Below are 17,854 nucleotides of genomic sequence, written 5' to 3' on the forward strand. Positions count from 1 at the left end.
AAGGTGCCAAAAACATTCATTGGAGAAAAGATAGCCTCTTCAACAAATGGTGCTGGGAAAACTGGAATTACATATGTAACAAGATGAAATTAAACCCCTCTCACCCAGCACAAAACCCAACTCAAAGTGGATCAAAGACTTAAGCACTAGAACAGAGAGATTCTGTGCCTAACAGAAGAAAAAGTACCATGTCGGCTTAGGAACTAACTTCCTTACCAAGACTCCTAAAGCACAGGAAGTAAAATCAGTAAATGGGGTGGTATCAAATTAAAAAGCTTCTTCACAACAAAGGAAACAATCAAGAACTTGAAGAGAGAGCCTATAGAATAGGAAAAAATCTTTACCATATAACCTTCAATACAGCATTCATCTCCAGAATATATAAAGAACTCAAAAAACTCAACACACACACACACAAAAACAAATAACCCAATCAATAAGTGGGCTAAGGAACTGAAGAGACACTTCACAGAAGAATACAATTGATGAACAAATATATGAAAAAATGTTCAATATCTCTAGCAATTAGAGAAATGCAAATCAAAATTACACTGAGATTCCATCTCACTCCAGTCAGAATGGCAATTATAGAGAAGAGAAGCAAAATAAATGTTGGCGAGGATGTGGAGGAAAATGTATACTCATACATTGCTGGTGGGGCTGCAAATCGGTGCAACCACTATGGAAAGCAGTATGGAGATTCCTCAGAAAACTTTGAAAGGAACCACTATTGGATCCAGCTATCCTACTCCTTGGTTTATACCCAAAGGACTTAAAATCAGCATACTACAGAGATATAGCCACGTCAATGTTTGTAGCAGTTCAATTCACAATAGCTAAACTTTGGAATCAACCTACATGCCCTTCAACAAATGAATGGATGAAGAAAATATGGTATATACACATAATGGAATATTACTCAGCCTGAAAGAAGAATCAAATTATGGCATTTGTCAGTAAATGGATGGAGCTGGAGAACATCATGCTAAGTGAAATAAGCCAAAGGCTGAATGTTTTCTCTGATATGCAGATGTTAATTCATAATAAGGGGGGAGGGGAATGCCGCAGTCTGGCTGGGCACAATTCAGGAGCCACTTGTCAAAAGAAATGAACTTTATTTTTTGAACACACACACCGCACCACACAGCTCTTCAGGAAAACCCTCAGAGCCCAACTGCCACCACCGGCTTCCCACAAGCCTCTCCACCTCCCCCACCCCTCCTGCTCTTGAGGTTGATTGGCTGGGTCTCGTGGGCAGAGCCAAAAAAAGTCCCCCAATGAGCAGCTCTGTGGTCTGAAAGGGCGGGGAAACAGCCCAATGAGCTTCACCGCAGAGGAGCCAATCAGTTGGCAGCTAGAAGTTTGCTGGGGCCGCTGTGAGCCAATCATCAGCTGGCAGCTGGAAGTTTGCTGGGGCCCCTTTGGCTGTGGCTCTCAACAGGGGACTAGAGAAAAACAGAGGTACTTTGGATTAGGGAGAGGAGAGGAAAGTGAGGAGAGGGGGCAAAGAGGTAGGAAGGATAACAGAATAAATCAAACATTATTACCCTATGTACACATATGATTACATGATTGGTGTGATTCCACATCATGTACAACCACAAGAATGAGAAGTTATACTCCACTTATGTATGAAGTCTCAAAATGCATTCTATTGTCATGTATAACTAACTAGAACAATTAAAAAAAAAAAGCATAACAAAACCCTCCTTTCCTACCTCCTCTTTCCTTTTCATAGCTGACCAGTTTCTCCCACAAGCACTCAGCGTTGTACAGCAGGGCCTCCCAGGTTTGCACCCTGAGCTACAGTGATATTTCAGTTGCTTGATTTAATGTGATGGATGAGACTGCAACTCTGTCTACATTCTCCTTAGGGAAAGTGTGTGCAAAAATAAATTCTAAATATTGCTCCCTTTCTGGATGGTGACTTGGTTGAATGTATTTAGCCTCTTCTTCATGTATGTGTGTAATAGGTTTCTTTTTAAGTAAAAAGGGGAGAAAATATGAAGAAAACTTTGTCTTTTATGTAGACCTTAGTACAACTATTTTGTCCACTTTTTAAATATGATATATTTTCTTGACAATTAGATATCAGGGTAAGTCTTAATTTAACCTTTATAAGTGTCTAAGAGAAAAAGAAACCAATTGGAAAACTTACCAAGTTCTCAAAACAAGCATTTTGGGTTTTGACAGTAAATGTGCAATATTATAGAGTTTGCCACTATTTCCTCTCTAGGAAGAAAGGTAAGAGAAATACACTTGATAAGTAATTTTCAGTTGATTTTTTAGGGGGATTAAACTCAGGGTCACTCAACCACTGAGCCATACCCCAAGCCCTATTTTATATTTTATTTAGAGACAGGGTCTCACTGAATTGCTTAGTACCTTGTTTTTGTGGAGGTTGGCTTTGAACTCACGATCCTCCTGTCTCAGCCTCCTGAGCAACTGGGATTACAGGACTGTGCCACCATGACCAGATGATTTTTAAAACACTTAACACAAGTCAGAAAAAGTGTAATCAAATAAACCAATTGTAAAAGTCATTTTTAAACAAGAGAAATTTAAATATGATCAAACCACATGTGAGGCGACTCTAAATAATTCCTGTTTATTTGTAATAATATAACTGGTTATTTTTTAAAAGACCTGCCTTATCTGTTAGCCATACAAATTGAAGTATTAAAAGTGAAAATAATTTGTATGGGATATTCTTTAAAATAGTCCAGCTTTAAAAAATTATATGCTGTGGGGGCCAGGGGCAGACAGAATTTAAATATGATAATATACCAAAGTATTTTAATATTCCCACTGATTTATAATAAACAATATAGAATTTCATGTCTCTATATAAGTGGTACCTGATGTACCTGGCATAATGTACCAAATAGATTTGTTTTTTAAGAAAGGTTACTTAGGTTATGCACTGCGAGGCAAAGTGTGACTTACAGGAGTGGATATAGTATACCAGGTAGAGGGAAATGGAAGGAATAGATTGTTATCAGAGGGTCTCCTACAACTCAGGGAAGGCAAAACTGAGATATTATTCTATATTAGAATTAGTGTGTTATAAAAACAGTAGTATGACAAATGTGAATGAAAGGCTCCATTTATACCAGGTTGATGTCACTACATACTACTCATACATGTGTCCATGGTATAAGCACATTACTAGAAGCTGCTGATGGAATTATGTCTTCCATATTCAAAATGTTCATATCCAATGCAGGTCTAAATCCATAAAAATAAAGCATTTTTTTTATGCTGAATGCAATAATTTTAGACATTTTTCATGGAGGAGTTAATGAAAGTAAATTAAACCACTGAGATAAAAACACAAAGCTGCTTTAGATGCTAGAATGACTCATCAATATTTTTATATAGATACATATTATTTTGTGGCCATCCTGATACTCCAACCACATGAAAAAAGGCATTCTATTTCTTTATTTTTTTTATTTGACAAGCAGCAATATCATGTTTGTCATTTTAATGTAGATACAATTATTATGTTATCTGTCATATTACAATATTTAAGTTTTTATTTTATGTCCTTTAAGATACATTTAAAAAAAAAAAAAACACATCAACTGCAAACGTGAAGGGGAGAGAAAGCATGGTACCCAACCAAATTTCCACATTTCAGCAATACTTCACTCATTCTTTTAAAAGTTTTAAGAAATGTCATAATGACATGAGCTTGAAATATCTCTAGGCATTTTCTTTTGACGCTCATGACGTGGCACTGGTGATGTTGTAAACAGCAGAAAAACAGGGGCTGCCAAATGACCAAATTATGGAGGCACAGGCCTGCTTTTTCCCACAGGAACACACCGAATGGTGATGGCAATGATCTTCTCACACCCACACTGGAGGAGAGCAACATCACGCGACGTAACTGTATTCATCTGCGGACGCTTGGCTGCGTTCAATGTATTGTTTGTCTATCAGAACTTCAATACATTTCTTAATCATGCTGATACTTGGATTAAACCTAGCTCTTGACTGGCTAATCACCTGTGTTAAGAGAGACATGGAAGTCAAACTACCACGAATGAACCAGCTATCAATAAATATTTTTAAACAATTAGAAGTAAGCTTTCTCAAGTTTACTGAGATTTTAACAAACAGACTTAAATTGGGTTATATTAACCAATATTATATTCAGCTTATATTAATTAAACTGAATAAAATCATTCAAAATAGACTTCATAGGACAAATAAGTAAGTTGCATGAACAATATTAAATTCTATTTATTTTTTTGTGGTACTATAGATTAAAACCAGGAGTGGTCTACCACTGAGCTATATACCCAGCCCTTTTAATTTTTTTTTAAATTTTGTGATGAGGCTAGCCCTGAACTTGCAATCCTGTTGCCTCAGTCTCTGGAGTAGCTAGGATTACAGGCATCTACCACCACACACATGCTCAATATTAAATTTTTTAAGCAAAGCAAGGCAGCGCACAGGGAAAGACTAATCAGATCTGTCAGTTTTGACATGCCAGTTGAAAAGAATTTTTATTCAAAGTAAGGAAAAAAATTGTAATGCTTACATTGTGAAAGAATTATGGTATAGAACAAAACAAAATTTAGTAATGTTTATGCATAATTAAATGAAACCATAAACTAAGTAATCTATCTAAACACTCATACACATCCTCACACTTCCATTTAACTCCATTTTCTGTTTTCTGCTCAAAACATCACTTTATCTAAAAAGTTTTCCCCAACATCCCCTGTATCAGGACTTCTTTTTTTTTTATTTTTTGGTACTGGGGATTGAACCAAGGGGTGCTCAAAACTACTTTTGTTTTGAGACAGGGTCTCAGTAAGTTATTTAGAGTCTTGCTAAATTGCTGGGGCTCGTCTTGAACTTATGATCCTCCTGCCACAGCTCCTGAGTTGCTGGAATTACAGGTGTGAGCCACCATGATAATTCCAGCAAATGGAATTTCATGTCTCTATATAAGTGGTACCTGGTGTACCATTTATATAGAGACAATAATATATATATATATATATATATTTTTTTTTTTTTCATGATATATATATCAGGACCTCTGTATAATTCTTCTAGTTCTGTATGTCTTCCTTTCAGTGCATAGTAATATAGTTTTCCATTTACTTGCTTATTGTTTGTTAATAATGTATTTCTACTCCATTATGAATTCCATAAGTGCTGCCACATCTTAGTTGCTTGGCACTACATCCCCATTGTCCAGCTCAGCACTCCATCACATGGTAAAACACTGTTGTTTACATGAAATGAATGATTATTTGATGTATTCAACTTCCTTTAATAACTGTAAAGAAGTCTCAATAAACTGTCAAGTCTGGATCTTCGAGTTTGAATTTCAATCTCCAAATTCAAGCCAAAGCAAATCCAAATTTAACACCAAAATTTTAAGAAAGTACTATTCTCATTAAATAGTGCAATATCTCTTTGATAATCTATGCCATTTGGAGATTGTGTTATGTCTGTATCATGTTTAAGAAGAAGCAGAGTTAATCTATACGTTGATAATATCCTCTACCTAAGAAGTCTTGAGGACTTTTCCCGTCTTACCTCTTGAATAAGCGCATTGTGCCGAAGCACTTTTCGTGCTTTCATGATACGAACTATAGCAGCTTGAAGATACATTTTCCGGTCCTCATCCACAGCACTTCTAGTCTGCTCCATTTCCTGTTTCAAAGAAGGAAAAATTAGCAAATGAGCCACTATCATTGAACTTGTCTTTAATTCATTTTATCAGTAAGTTAAAAGAATTTTCAATCAATAATGAGTAACAAATTACAGATATCCTGTGCCCAATATCACATAACCAATGCTAAAACATTTATTCTGGGTTATATATCACATTCGAAGGTTATTTTAAAAATTACATTATTATAAACTATAATGGTAATGTCAATAAGCAATAAAGTAGGACTTAACTGACAAAGAATAATAATTTTTCAAGAATGTTGTCCTAGCAACGATTACAGACTCTGTATCACAATGCAGATGGAGTTGTAGCAAATGCAATAATTAGCTCCAAGTGCACATGGATCAAGTTTCAAGGGAAAGAGTTATGTAGGGTTCTGTTTGGCTCAAGGACAGTCATGAAGGATAGGCCAGAGAGAAGCTATCTCTGTGGAGTTCACAGAAACAGAAGCAGCAAGACATGGCAGCTGGCCATAACACGGCAATAGATTCCTCATCATAGTCTTGCAAAGATAAAATACAATCCATGAATCATAGGCAATCATTCATTAGACTTCAAGAAAACAGGATCATGAACACTTTAAGGTTCAAAGTTCATGGCCGTTAATTATCATGTGTCTCCACCATGGGAATGTAAGTTCTCTGCAAAGGGACTGTTATCTTATATACCTTTATATCCTATTCTGAGTCCAAAGCTTGAAAATAAGAGGCAATCAAGAGAATAAGTGATATGAACAGTTTATGCCAGACGAAAGCAACAGTCAATGCTGAGTTTTAAAAAAAATCATGAGCTACTCACAATGGTTCACCCAGGAATCTGGACACCACTTTAGACCTACTCAATCACAATTTGCATTTTAACAAGATCCTCAGGTAGTTCCCATTGTGCATCAAAGTTTGAGCAACATTTTCTACCTGACAACGTATCTTTTTGAAAGAAATGAGTTCCTCCAACCTCAGAAACTTAGGCCCTAAGCAACTTAGTGAGACCTTATCAAAATTTTAAAAAAAGGCTGACGATGTGGCTCAGTGGTTAATAAGTGGTTAATCCCTGGAGCTTCCCATTAGTACTACGTTTTTTTTTTGTTTTTTTTTTTTTTGTACCAAGGATGCTTCACCACTAAGCAACATTCCAGCCCTTTTAATATTTTATTTAGAGACAGGGGTCTTGCTAAGTTGCTCAGGACCTCGCTAAATTGCCAAAGGTAGCTTTGAGCTCACAATCCTCCTGCCTCAGCCTCCCGAGATAACCATTACTACTTTTTAAAAATGAAAAATGCCAGCAGAGTTCTGTTAGATTGTACGTTCATAAATGCAAAGAACAAAGAATAAACCAGAAAAGATGTATCATATTATTGATTTTGAGATACAAAGTTTTGTTTGATCTCAGGGTCAACTGAACTTGTTAAATCCAAGGTTTAGAACTGGGTGTGGTGGCACCATCGTATAATCCCAGTGATTTGAGAGTTCAAAGCCAGCCTCAGCAACTTAGAAGGCACTAAGGAACTCAGTGAGACCCTGTCTCAAAACAAGCAAACAACAAAAAAAAAAGGGCTGGGGATGTGGCTCAGTGGTTAAATACTCCTGAGTCTAATCCCTGGTATCAAAAGGAAAAAAAAAAAACACAAAAACACAATGCTTTATCATTAAAAAACAATGCCATTGCGTGCGGCCCGGGTTCGATCCTCAGCACCACATACCAACAAAGATGTTGTGTCCGCCGAGAACTAAAAAATAAGAAATATAAAAAAAAAAAAATAAATAATATGCCATTAAAAATCACTTACCTGTGGTGTATCTTTCTGCATTGATGTAGTAATTTTAAATTTTGTTCTTTTACTGCTGAAGTTCATATTTAATGAAAATGAAGATTCTGCATCGATGTCTTCCTACATTTAAAGATATATTTATTAAAAAATAAGTTTATTGCAAGTAATATGAAATTAATAATGATCAAGCATGAAGAACTAAACTCAATTTATTATTGAATTCATTAAGAGAAAAATAATTGTTAAATAAGCAAAAAGCAATTCTATTCTAATTTTAACTGAGTCTTGACATTAAGATACACTAGAGCACCTGGGACAGAATCATACTAGTTAAGGCTATATATAACATACATATCAATAGGCTGTCATTTCCGATTCAAAACCATGAAATTAAATTAACTGAACACATAGGGGGGAAGGAGAACCAGAAGGAGTTATAACAGTCTACAGTTTAAAAATTTTAGACTACAGGATTCAATCAGAATCCCATAGATGGCAATTCTTTTACAATTTTTCAGTAACATTACAGTATAGAACATTATAGGACAGGACAAATAAATCAAATCAGAAAACAGACCTAGGCACCAGCTTACATAGCATTCCCTTGACTCCTAAGTTAACAACTGTATTGGGCTTGCAGGAATGTAGCTAGTTCAAGTGCATTTCAGAGAACAAAGAGGAAGGACAATTATAGTCTTACTTTAAGCAGTATCAATAGTCACACTTTTTTATGGGATCTTTGCAGTTTTTAAAGTTTTAGGGAACATTACCACATACCTTTTCTGAATCATGGTTAATCATTTTCACATCAAGTAATGATTTGATTGTTTTTGTCAGTTCCTTTTCATTCATCTGAGTACTATCTTGAAGCTCTTTATAGCTGACAGTTTCACTGTTGTTAAAGGCAAGAAGAACTGCCATTTGGTATGTTGTAACCATGGCTACATATGGTTTGCCCAAATAGTTCATTTTAACTTCACCTATAATCAAGACAAAAATTGAGACAGTAAACTAATCATTCAAAGAAACATTTCAGAATTATCTGAGTAATAATTGTTTATTTCAGATATTTTCCCCCTGCAACAGAGAACCAAGGACTTCTTAAATTATTTTAAAGCCACTCCAGCTAACAATGCAGTCGTTTTGCTTTGTTTGCAGGGAATGGAGGTATTAGTAGTTTTGTGTATGTAATATAAATCACAATTAAGATATCATTACTTTACCCATGGGTTTTAACAATGAGGCAGCAGCATATTAGCACATGGAAAATCTTGTAAAAAAGAGTATCAAAACATGTATGTGTTTTGTAACATGTAAAAAATATGGAAAGATAACATGCAAAAGAACTTCCTAAAGCATAAAGTCATGGTTTAGTGACTACACACAGAGTAATGAATTATAAAATAAACCAGCATGAACTTTGACTTTAAAGCTCTTCATTTTAAGTTAAACTATATTTTACATGAAATTACTCCAGAGGCTGCATACCCTGCTCAGAGATAATTAGTAACTCTGATCAAGACTTTGTGCTTTCTTTTATTTGTTCGATATTATAAATTATAAAATAAACCAGAATGAGCTTTGACTTTAAAGCTCTTCATTCACCAACTTACTGTTACTTCACAGATGCCTGTTTTAACTTTCACTATCAGTATTATCCTTTACACCTAGACCTATTTCAAAAAGAAGTGACACTCAGAAATACGTTTCAGAATTATTTGAACAGGAACACTTAGAGAAATCCCTACTCTGAATTTTTATGAAAGGAAGCTTAACATGTTAGAATATCTACTTCCTACAAATGGCATATATTAATAAATTATCATTAAGAGTGTATTACAGCCAGGCACAGTGGTACATGCCAGTAATCCCAGTTACTCAGGAGGCTGAAGAAGGAGGATCACAAGTTCGAGGCCAGTTTCAGCAATTTTAATTTAGCAAGGTCCTAAGTACCTGAGCAAGACTGTCTCAAATTTGAAATTCTTACTGTCTCAGCCTTCCAAGTTGTTGGTATTGCAGCAGTACGCTACCACACCTAACTGGAATAGAGTCACTACCTTTTAAAGTATGTGCAACAATATGGTATATACCTTCCTTCTTTTTTTTTTAATTTTGAAAGTTGCTTAGGGCCTTTAATTTTTAAGTTGCTTAGGGCCTTGCTAACTTGCTGAGGTTGGTCTTGAACTTGTGATCCTTCTGCCTCATACTCTGTGTTATTAGGATTACAGATGTGCAACACAGTGCCCAACTAGTGGTGTGATTTTCAATTTGGCAATTTTGCCAGATCTAATTTTGACAAATAATAGTAACTACCAATGTACATAACAATTTACAGTTCATAAATTGTACTAACTAGAAAAGTTAGATACTTTGTACTAACTAGAAAAGTTCATCATTTCTCAACTTATCTTTCAACAGAACTGGAATTCCTGCAACTCCTTGCCCTGCCATAAATAAAAAAATAGTTATATCCAGACTACGTAATGATTTTCTTTACACTGTCTGTATATATCTCTCCAACAAGTATTTGTAGCTCTTCATCAAGTTGTTCTCTCATCATAATGCTATCTGAAGTCCTAGTCATAAATCCAATGCAATTTCCAGCATCTTCTCACTCAGTATCTCTGTCATATCTGATATCCCAGATTGTTTGCTGCTTGAAATTCTTATTTCTGTTGGTATTACACTGTCTACATTCTTCTCTGCCTGTCCTGGCTAAGTCTGATTAGTTCTTGAAAATCACTTAGATCATCTACCCAGAAGCTTTACTTCCTTAGTACCCATTTGTCACCACCATTCTATATAATACTGGAATACCCTGGGCCTTGCCTCTCTATTAAAAACATTCAAAACATTGCACTACGACTATTTATCTGCCTTCCTACTAGAAATAAGTGTTTTGAGAACTGAGAATCTGTATACCTGGCATTTAGAAGTACCTGGACCACAGAATACATTTTGAGTTGATAAATGAATTACAAATATAAAGATGAGGAAATAGGTTTGGAGAAGTTAAGTAACATGCTGTAGGTTACATAGCTACTCAGTGGTGAGATACCACTTAACCTCAGGTCTTCTGACTGTAAATTCCTCCAAATACTATTTTATATCCCATTTCCAATCATTTATAAATACTCTTGGCTTTATATAATACAAAGAATTAAGCTGTTTCTTGGGTTTTCTTTTTTTTCTTTTTTTTTTTTTAATATTTATTTATTTATTTTTAGTTCTCGGTGGACACAACATCCTTGTTGGTATGTGGTGCTGAGGATCGAACACGGGCCGCACGCATGCCAGGCGAGCGTGATACGGCTTGAGCCACATCCCCAGCCCCCTCTTGGGTTTTCAATAACCGGAGGATACAGAAATAGGTTAAAAAGAAAAAGTTTGATTATACTGTGTGTTTTGTTAAGTGAAAGAGGTTCTTAACAAAAAAGAACACTTAGTGATGAGTCCAGGATCTAAATCAATATTTTAAAGAAGTCTTGGACCCTTATTGTCATATATGGGAACTCCAGAAAAAGCACTAAATATGGATGGTGTTTGATACCTTTTGTTAGATGAATAAATTCAAAATAAAAACAAAATGACCAGAAGAGCTTCAATTCTACAAGACAAATATTCAGGGGACATAAAAGCAAACTAAATTCAGTTACATTGAAATATATTAGTTTTCTTAGAAAACAAAATCTAGAATAGTAAAAGTAAAATTTTTCTTTAAATGAATTATGTTTACTAAATGAGAATTTTAAAAAATTCAAAATATGTAAAATAGTCAACTATCATGTGACCACTTATGAAGAAACATCAAGAAACAGCTTTTTATTTAAGCTGTACTAAAAAATTAGAATGTTCAATTTGTTCAATAAAATTGTGTAGATAATGCAATATGTGTCACTAACATAATGAGTCATCATATTCCAAAGTATAAATTAGTCAAACAAATGGTAAGTTACATGGTAACTTAGATGCAATCTCTCTTAGGCAAGAGGAGAAAAGTTTTCTAATGAAGATTATGGCAGATGATCAGATTTCCTTGCACCATTTCTTAAGAGATTAACACATTCCCCATTTTCATATAGAGGGAAAGTTGAGTCATTGCACTTTTCAAAGCATAGTTTGTCAAAAAGAAATTCTGAATGTTTGCTTTGGCTAAATCTTTAGGCAACTTAGCACAACTGCACAAAATACTCAGTCATACAGATATTAACCCTAGCATAAATAAGCCGGCCCTTATTGTTCCAAAAAGAAGCAAAGAAAATTATTAAATAGTGAATAAAGTTTTCTTAAACTGGAATCTATTGAAAATTAATTGAGACATTCAAAAAAGCATTTTTTTACTGCAGTCCATTACAGTTTAACAAGTAAAAAACTAGATCTCCTTATGGTGCTAGAATAGTTACTGAAATTTCTAAGGATCCTGGTATACTAACAAAATAGATTTCTTAGGAGTATCTGTATGACCCATCAAGTCTATGTTTCTAAATAAATTTCCCAATGCCTATAAAAAGTGGTTGGCTATAGAAATGTAATAAATTGTTAAGAAATTTAAAAACTTCCTTTAAAAGCAGCAACATTATAAACAGCATAGTTATGAAAAACTATTAAAAAGTGTTGTACTTCTGCAGGCACTGTAGCTCAGTGGTAGAGCACTTGTTTATGATGCTCAAGATCCTGGGTTCTATTCCCAGCACTACTAAACAGGAAAAATACTATACTGAAACTTCATTATTAGTTGCTTGAATGGTAACTAGAAAGGCAGATGGAGAATGAATGGTTAAAAACCATAATTCGGCTACAGGAAATCTCTTTCTAAATTAACACAATTATATAAGATAAATTTCATTAAACTAATTATAATTAAATGCAGTTTACCTGTACAGAGATAATGTAACCATGTGAGTTTCCTTCCACTGAAATGCTGGCTATAAAATAATTCAAACTGTAAAGAAAAGAAAATCAAATTATTTTCAGCTACTATAGCTTGTCCTACTTAGTTATCCCACATAAAAAAGTTTTAAAAGTTCACATTAGAAGACATTATAGCCCATCTGATATACCTTGTCATTTTACAGATGAGAAAACATATCTGTGCTCATACAAACATTATCTCAGAGTTTTTGTTTTGTTTTGTTTTTGAGGTATAACATTACAACAGGTTTAATAAAACCACTGATCTTTGCAAAATAATTTTATGTTAACACTTTGTGCCTGGGGTAGCAGCATCTTATACTGTGACATTCCTATACATACGTAAGTACTTCATCAAAGCATCAACATTAAAATCATAGTAGCCAAGCACAATCATGCATGTCTGTAGTCCCAGCTACTCCAGAGACTGAGGCCGAAGGACTACTTGAGCCCAGGGTTTGAGGCCACTGTAGGCAACATAGCAAGACTCTCCTTCCTTAAAAAAAAAAAAAAAAAAAAGTAGGTGGGTGGGGCAGAATAACTTAGCCAATTGCCTGCACAAAGGTAAACAGCCACACTGTAGGTTATTTTTCTTCTTGAATCATTTCTGCAGTACAGTAAATTGCTATTACTATCAGTAAAATGATACCAATCTATCCAAGCTCTTTTAATTGACAACCTTATTCAGGTTTTTCTATTAAACCACATCATTTGCAAACTTTACTTCTGGTTTAAATTCAGAAATGACAGTCAATGATTTGTTATTTTCGAACAATATTTACTTAGACTTCATAAATTATTGACCAAATGCACCATCACATACATTTCAGCATAAAAATGTCATAATTTTATTATATCATATTTGCCAAAAAATACTCTTACTGATGTGGCAGACCAATTTAAAAGATGTGTGGCTATGAAGTATTATATATGATTTAACTTCTACACTTAAACACTAATCCAAAGAAAGTTTTAGGGAACTCTTCTTTGGATATTATTTTGTTGATATTATTGTGAATGAGTAAATTTTAAATTCTGTCAATGTAGGTAAATCTTTTTTTTTAAATATTTTTTTGGTTGTTGATAGGCCTTTATTTTATTTATTTATATGTGGTGCTGAGAATTAAACCCAGTGCCTCACACATGCCAGGCAAGTGTGCTACCACTGAGCCACAGCCAAAGCCTCAATGTAGGTAAACCTTAAAACCTTCTTTCCTGAATTGAATGTGTAATTACTGGACATGAGTCCAAAAATACAGAGTTCATATCTTTTACAGGGGATGGGAGTATGGCTCAGTGGTAGGGCATGTGCTTAGTGTGCAAGAGGCCCAGGGTTCCAATCTCCAGAACCAAAAACAGAAAAGAAAAAACGATCAAGAGCTAGTACATAATATATAGTAGGAAAATAATACTGAAATATGAAAAGATAAAAAGTTGATTTCTTTATAAAGCTAAAAAATACACAACTGTAGCCAAGTCAAAGTTGAGAACTGTACATATATGGTTAGCATTAAGTGCCATATGTAACATCTAAAACTTTTAGCTACATATCAAATATATTTTGAAAATAGATTTAAAAAAAGCAATTGCAACACTTTGACTATTAGCTATACTATGATCCATCCTTACTATGAAAGTTTAAAGCTCTAACCAAAAGAATCAATAAATTCTTTTTGCAGTTTATTCCAAGTTTGCCTAGCTCTAGGAAGCTGAAATTTGTTGAACATGCTTTCTCTCCAGTGGCAAAGCATCCTCCTCCAAAAAACCTTTTACATGATAAATAGGAAATGGCTGGCACCTGGGATACTTAAGAATTTTGTCTTCCTGATTCTAATTCAGACAGCTAATCAAAGTATGTCAGAAGAGGATTCCAGAAGAAAATATGCTTGACTAATTAATAACCTCTCAGAGTGACAATAAAATTCAATTGCAATATACGACTCATAATTTATCCATAAAACACAATTTATAGACAAAAAGCAAACCAAAACATCTTTAGAAATAAGAAACTCAACCTTTGAAATGTTATTTACAAACCATTTAAGTGCTGCACTAGCTTCAAGATAATGTATATTGCAAGCTCTGAAACTATGTTTTACTTTTTTATACTCCCAGCAACTAGTACTACTCAATAGGTTATATTGATGATATATGCCAAAAGGAAATATTCCTTCATCCTTAAGATTAAAATCTGATTAAAGACTCTCACACATATAACTAGTCAAGAACAAAAAAGACTAAGCTATAAATGTAATTATTATTTCACCTGGTACTAAAAAGACAAAAGTTGCAAGACCTTGCTTAATTACATTGTTAAGTAATTGTATTATCAAAGTTTATTAGTAAGACATATATGATAACTAAATTTCTCACTTTAAAGTAAACAAGTAAGCCAGGCATGGTGGCCCACACCTGTAATCCCAACAACTCAGTAGGCTGAGACAGTAGGATCAAAAGTTCAAGGCCTCAGCAACTTAGTGAGCTCCTAAGCAACTTAGTCAGAACTTGTCTCAAAAAATAAAAAGAGCTGTGGATGTAGCTCAGTGTAAAACACCTTTGGGTTCAATCCCCAGGACCAAAATAAATAAATAAACAAGCTAGGGGCTAGGGCTGTAACTCAGTGGCAGAGTGCTCACCTAACACATGTGAGGCACTGGGTTCAATCCTCAGTACCACATAAAAATAAATAAATAAAAATAAAGATATTATGTCCATCTACAACTAAAAGAAAAACAATTTAAAAAGTAAACAAGCTAAAGGACAGCATTTTTCAAATATCATTTCAGGATTTATTAATTAAAACTAAAAAGATCTTAAAAGTTGACATTTGATACTTAATAAACTTATTCATCTCCAAAAGACAGCTGATTAATAGATTTTAATTATGTATAAAAGAGAAGTAATTTTTGGTAAATGGCTATATTTAAGATTAAGATGTAAAAAATACGAATCATTTCTAAGTCAAAATAAATTAATTTACATGTGAAAATGTATACTTTTAAGTACACACATGATTTCAATTTTATGTAGTTAAAAACTTGGATTCATTATATATATATATATATATATGGATAAGAACTGGAGGCTTAGCTTAGTAGTAGAACACTTGCCTAGCATACTCAATTCCCTAGGTTCAATCTCCAGCACTGCAAAAAATAAAAAAAAAAAAAATTTAAAAACCCCAAATATATGGATAAACTCCCTCTACTGGTACTTAGAGGAACTAAGTAGTCTTGAAATCATAATTTTAGTCAGAAAAACTCACTTCCTATTTGTAAATGAAGAAACTAAAACCTGATAATGGTTGTAAATTAATAAAGTTCAAGGGGTTAAAAACCCTTCTTGGAAAATAACTAAGAGAGAAGGAAAAAGGGCATAAAGTTAAAAGAGAACTATTTTTGGTGGCCCCCACTCTCTCCCTTAACTTCAACTGGAGAAGAAGGGTTTCAAAAATAGGTAAGTTTTAATGATGGAGAAAGAGACTGATTCATTCCAAATGACTTTTTAGTAAAATTTCAACTTTCAAGAGGTAAGTTTTATTTATTTTTTAGTTGTAGTTGGACACAATACTTTTATTTCATTTATTTATTTTTATGTGGTGCTGAGGATTGAACCCAGGGTCTCGCACATACGAGGCGAGCGCTCTATTGCTGAGCCACGATCCCAGCCCCCCCCAAAAAGAGGTAAGTTTTAAGACTGTCAAAAGAGACAGTGTCAATGTTCTTTCTCCTGCCTAGTCACAAATAGATTAAAATGCTTTATCTAGCTACCCCAGGGACCTAGTTTGCAACTTCAAAACACTTAATAACCTAACATAATGTTCTGATCATCCAAAGATAGATGCTCTTCTTCATGTTATTTCTTGTAAAATGTCCCAAATTTGACTACTAAAAGTCTACCTGTGTGTGGTATCCTCAACTCTACAGCCAGTAATACTACTCTCCTCTACTATCACCACCACTGCTACAAATAAAACTGCTATAACTATTATTTCTACTATTAGCTGCCACTGAGTATTTACTACATACCACACTAAGAGCTTTAACGGATCATCTCATTTCATTCTCCTATCAATATTCTGAGGTAATAATCAGTTTAACAAAAGATTAAAAAGTTACTTTCCCAAAGTTAGAGTATATTTAATTTTATAACAAGTATCTGAAATCAGGAATTACGATTCTAGAGTCTATACTGTATTTAAAAAAAAAAAAAGACAAAAATAAAATACTTGCCTTTTTCTTTCTCTCTTTTTTTTTTTTTTTTTTTTTGGTACTAGGGATTTTACCTAGGGGTGCTTTACCACTCAGCTACATTCCTTTATTTTGAGACAGGGTCTTACTAAATTGCTTATGGTCTTACAAAAGGCTACATCTGATATAATCCCACATACATGAGATATTCAAATAGGCAAATCCAGTGACAGGAAGTAAACTGCCTAGAGTGGAAGGAGAAGATAAGGGAAAAATGAACAGGAACCACTAATAAATAGAAGCTTTCTTTAGGGTCAATTTTTAGGTATTGAAAATGTTCTAAAATGATGGCAGCCAAAGTCTGTGGATATTCTGCAGTTTAAGTACTCTTAATCTGAAAATCTCAAATTTCAAATGATCCAAAATCTGAAACTTTTTGAGGCTAACATGATACCACAAGCAAAAAAATCCACACTTCATATGATTCATATGGTGGGTCACAGTCAAAATGCAGGTGTACTAAAAATACTCTATACAAGTATCTTCAGGCCATGCACATAAAGTGTATATTGTCATAAATGAACTGTGTTTAGACTTGGTTTCATACCCATAAGATATCGTTATTCAATATTCTCAAATCTAGTGGGGGAAAAAAATCCGAAAGATTTTAGTTCCTAAGCATTCTAGATAAAAATCACTGACACTTTAAAGTGAATGGTATATTGTATGAATTATATAAACAGTTGTTATTAAAAAAAAAAAAGATGTTCTCCATGGTTTCTTTAGAAACTTTTTGGTCAGCATTCTAGGGTTTCTACTTAGTCAAAGTTTAAAGCAATTTTTACTTAAATTTCTTTTCTAGGATTATTTCTCATTCCACATATATTTATCTAAATTACAAGGCAGAAATAAAAATATTATAAGGGGTAAATAATGTATATAAATGGTTCAAAATTCAAATGGAATTAAGATTTTTTTTTTTAAATGCTGGGTTCTAAACTTTCTTCCAATATAAAAAAGTTCTAAGTTTAAAACTGCTTAAGAATAGATACTAAGCCAGGCATGGTGGCTTACGCCTGTAATCCACATGGCTCGGGAGGCTGAGGCAGGAGTATCCTGAGTTCAAAGCCAGCCTCAGCAAAAGCAAGGTACTAAGCAATTCAGTGATACTCTGTCTCTAAATAAAATACAAAATAGGGCTGGAGATGTGGCTCAGTGGTCGAGTGCGCCTGAGTTCAATCCCCAATATCCCAGCCCAAAAAAGGGAAAAAGGGCTGAGCA

General features: G+C 34.1%; 1 protein-coding gene across 4 annotated transcripts in view; it reads right to left on the reverse strand.

The window, feature by feature from the left end:
* Positions 1-1,156: 1,156 nt before the first annotated feature.
* The window catches only part of Cul2 (cullin 2), a 79,333-nt gene continuing 62,635 nt past the window's right edge, over positions 1,157-17,854 (reverse strand). For 3 of the 4 annotated variants that reach the window (XM_026409118.2, XM_026409117.2, XM_026409119.2), the window contains exons 17-21: positions 12,348-12,414; positions 8,250-8,452; positions 7,491-7,592; positions 5,566-5,682; positions 1,158-4,014 (exon numbers count right to left, since the gene is read on the reverse strand). In XM_026409118.2, the coding sequence (XP_026264903.1) occupies positions 3,883-4,014; positions 5,566-5,682; positions 7,491-7,592; positions 8,250-8,452; positions 12,348-12,414 (621 nt within the window). In that variant the 3' untranslated portion in view covers positions 1,158-3,882. Of the gene's footprint in view, positions 4,015-5,565; positions 5,683-7,490; positions 7,593-8,249; positions 8,453-12,347; positions 12,415-17,854 lie in introns of all 4 variants that reach the window. The other variant, XM_026409120.2, reaches the window with a different exon arrangement.

Source organism: Urocitellus parryii, chromosome 9, assembly GCF_045843805.1.
Source record: "Urocitellus parryii isolate mUroPar1 chromosome 9, mUroPar1.hap1, whole genome shotgun sequence".
NCBI lineage: Eukaryota > Metazoa > Chordata > Mammalia > Rodentia > Sciuridae > Urocitellus > Urocitellus parryii.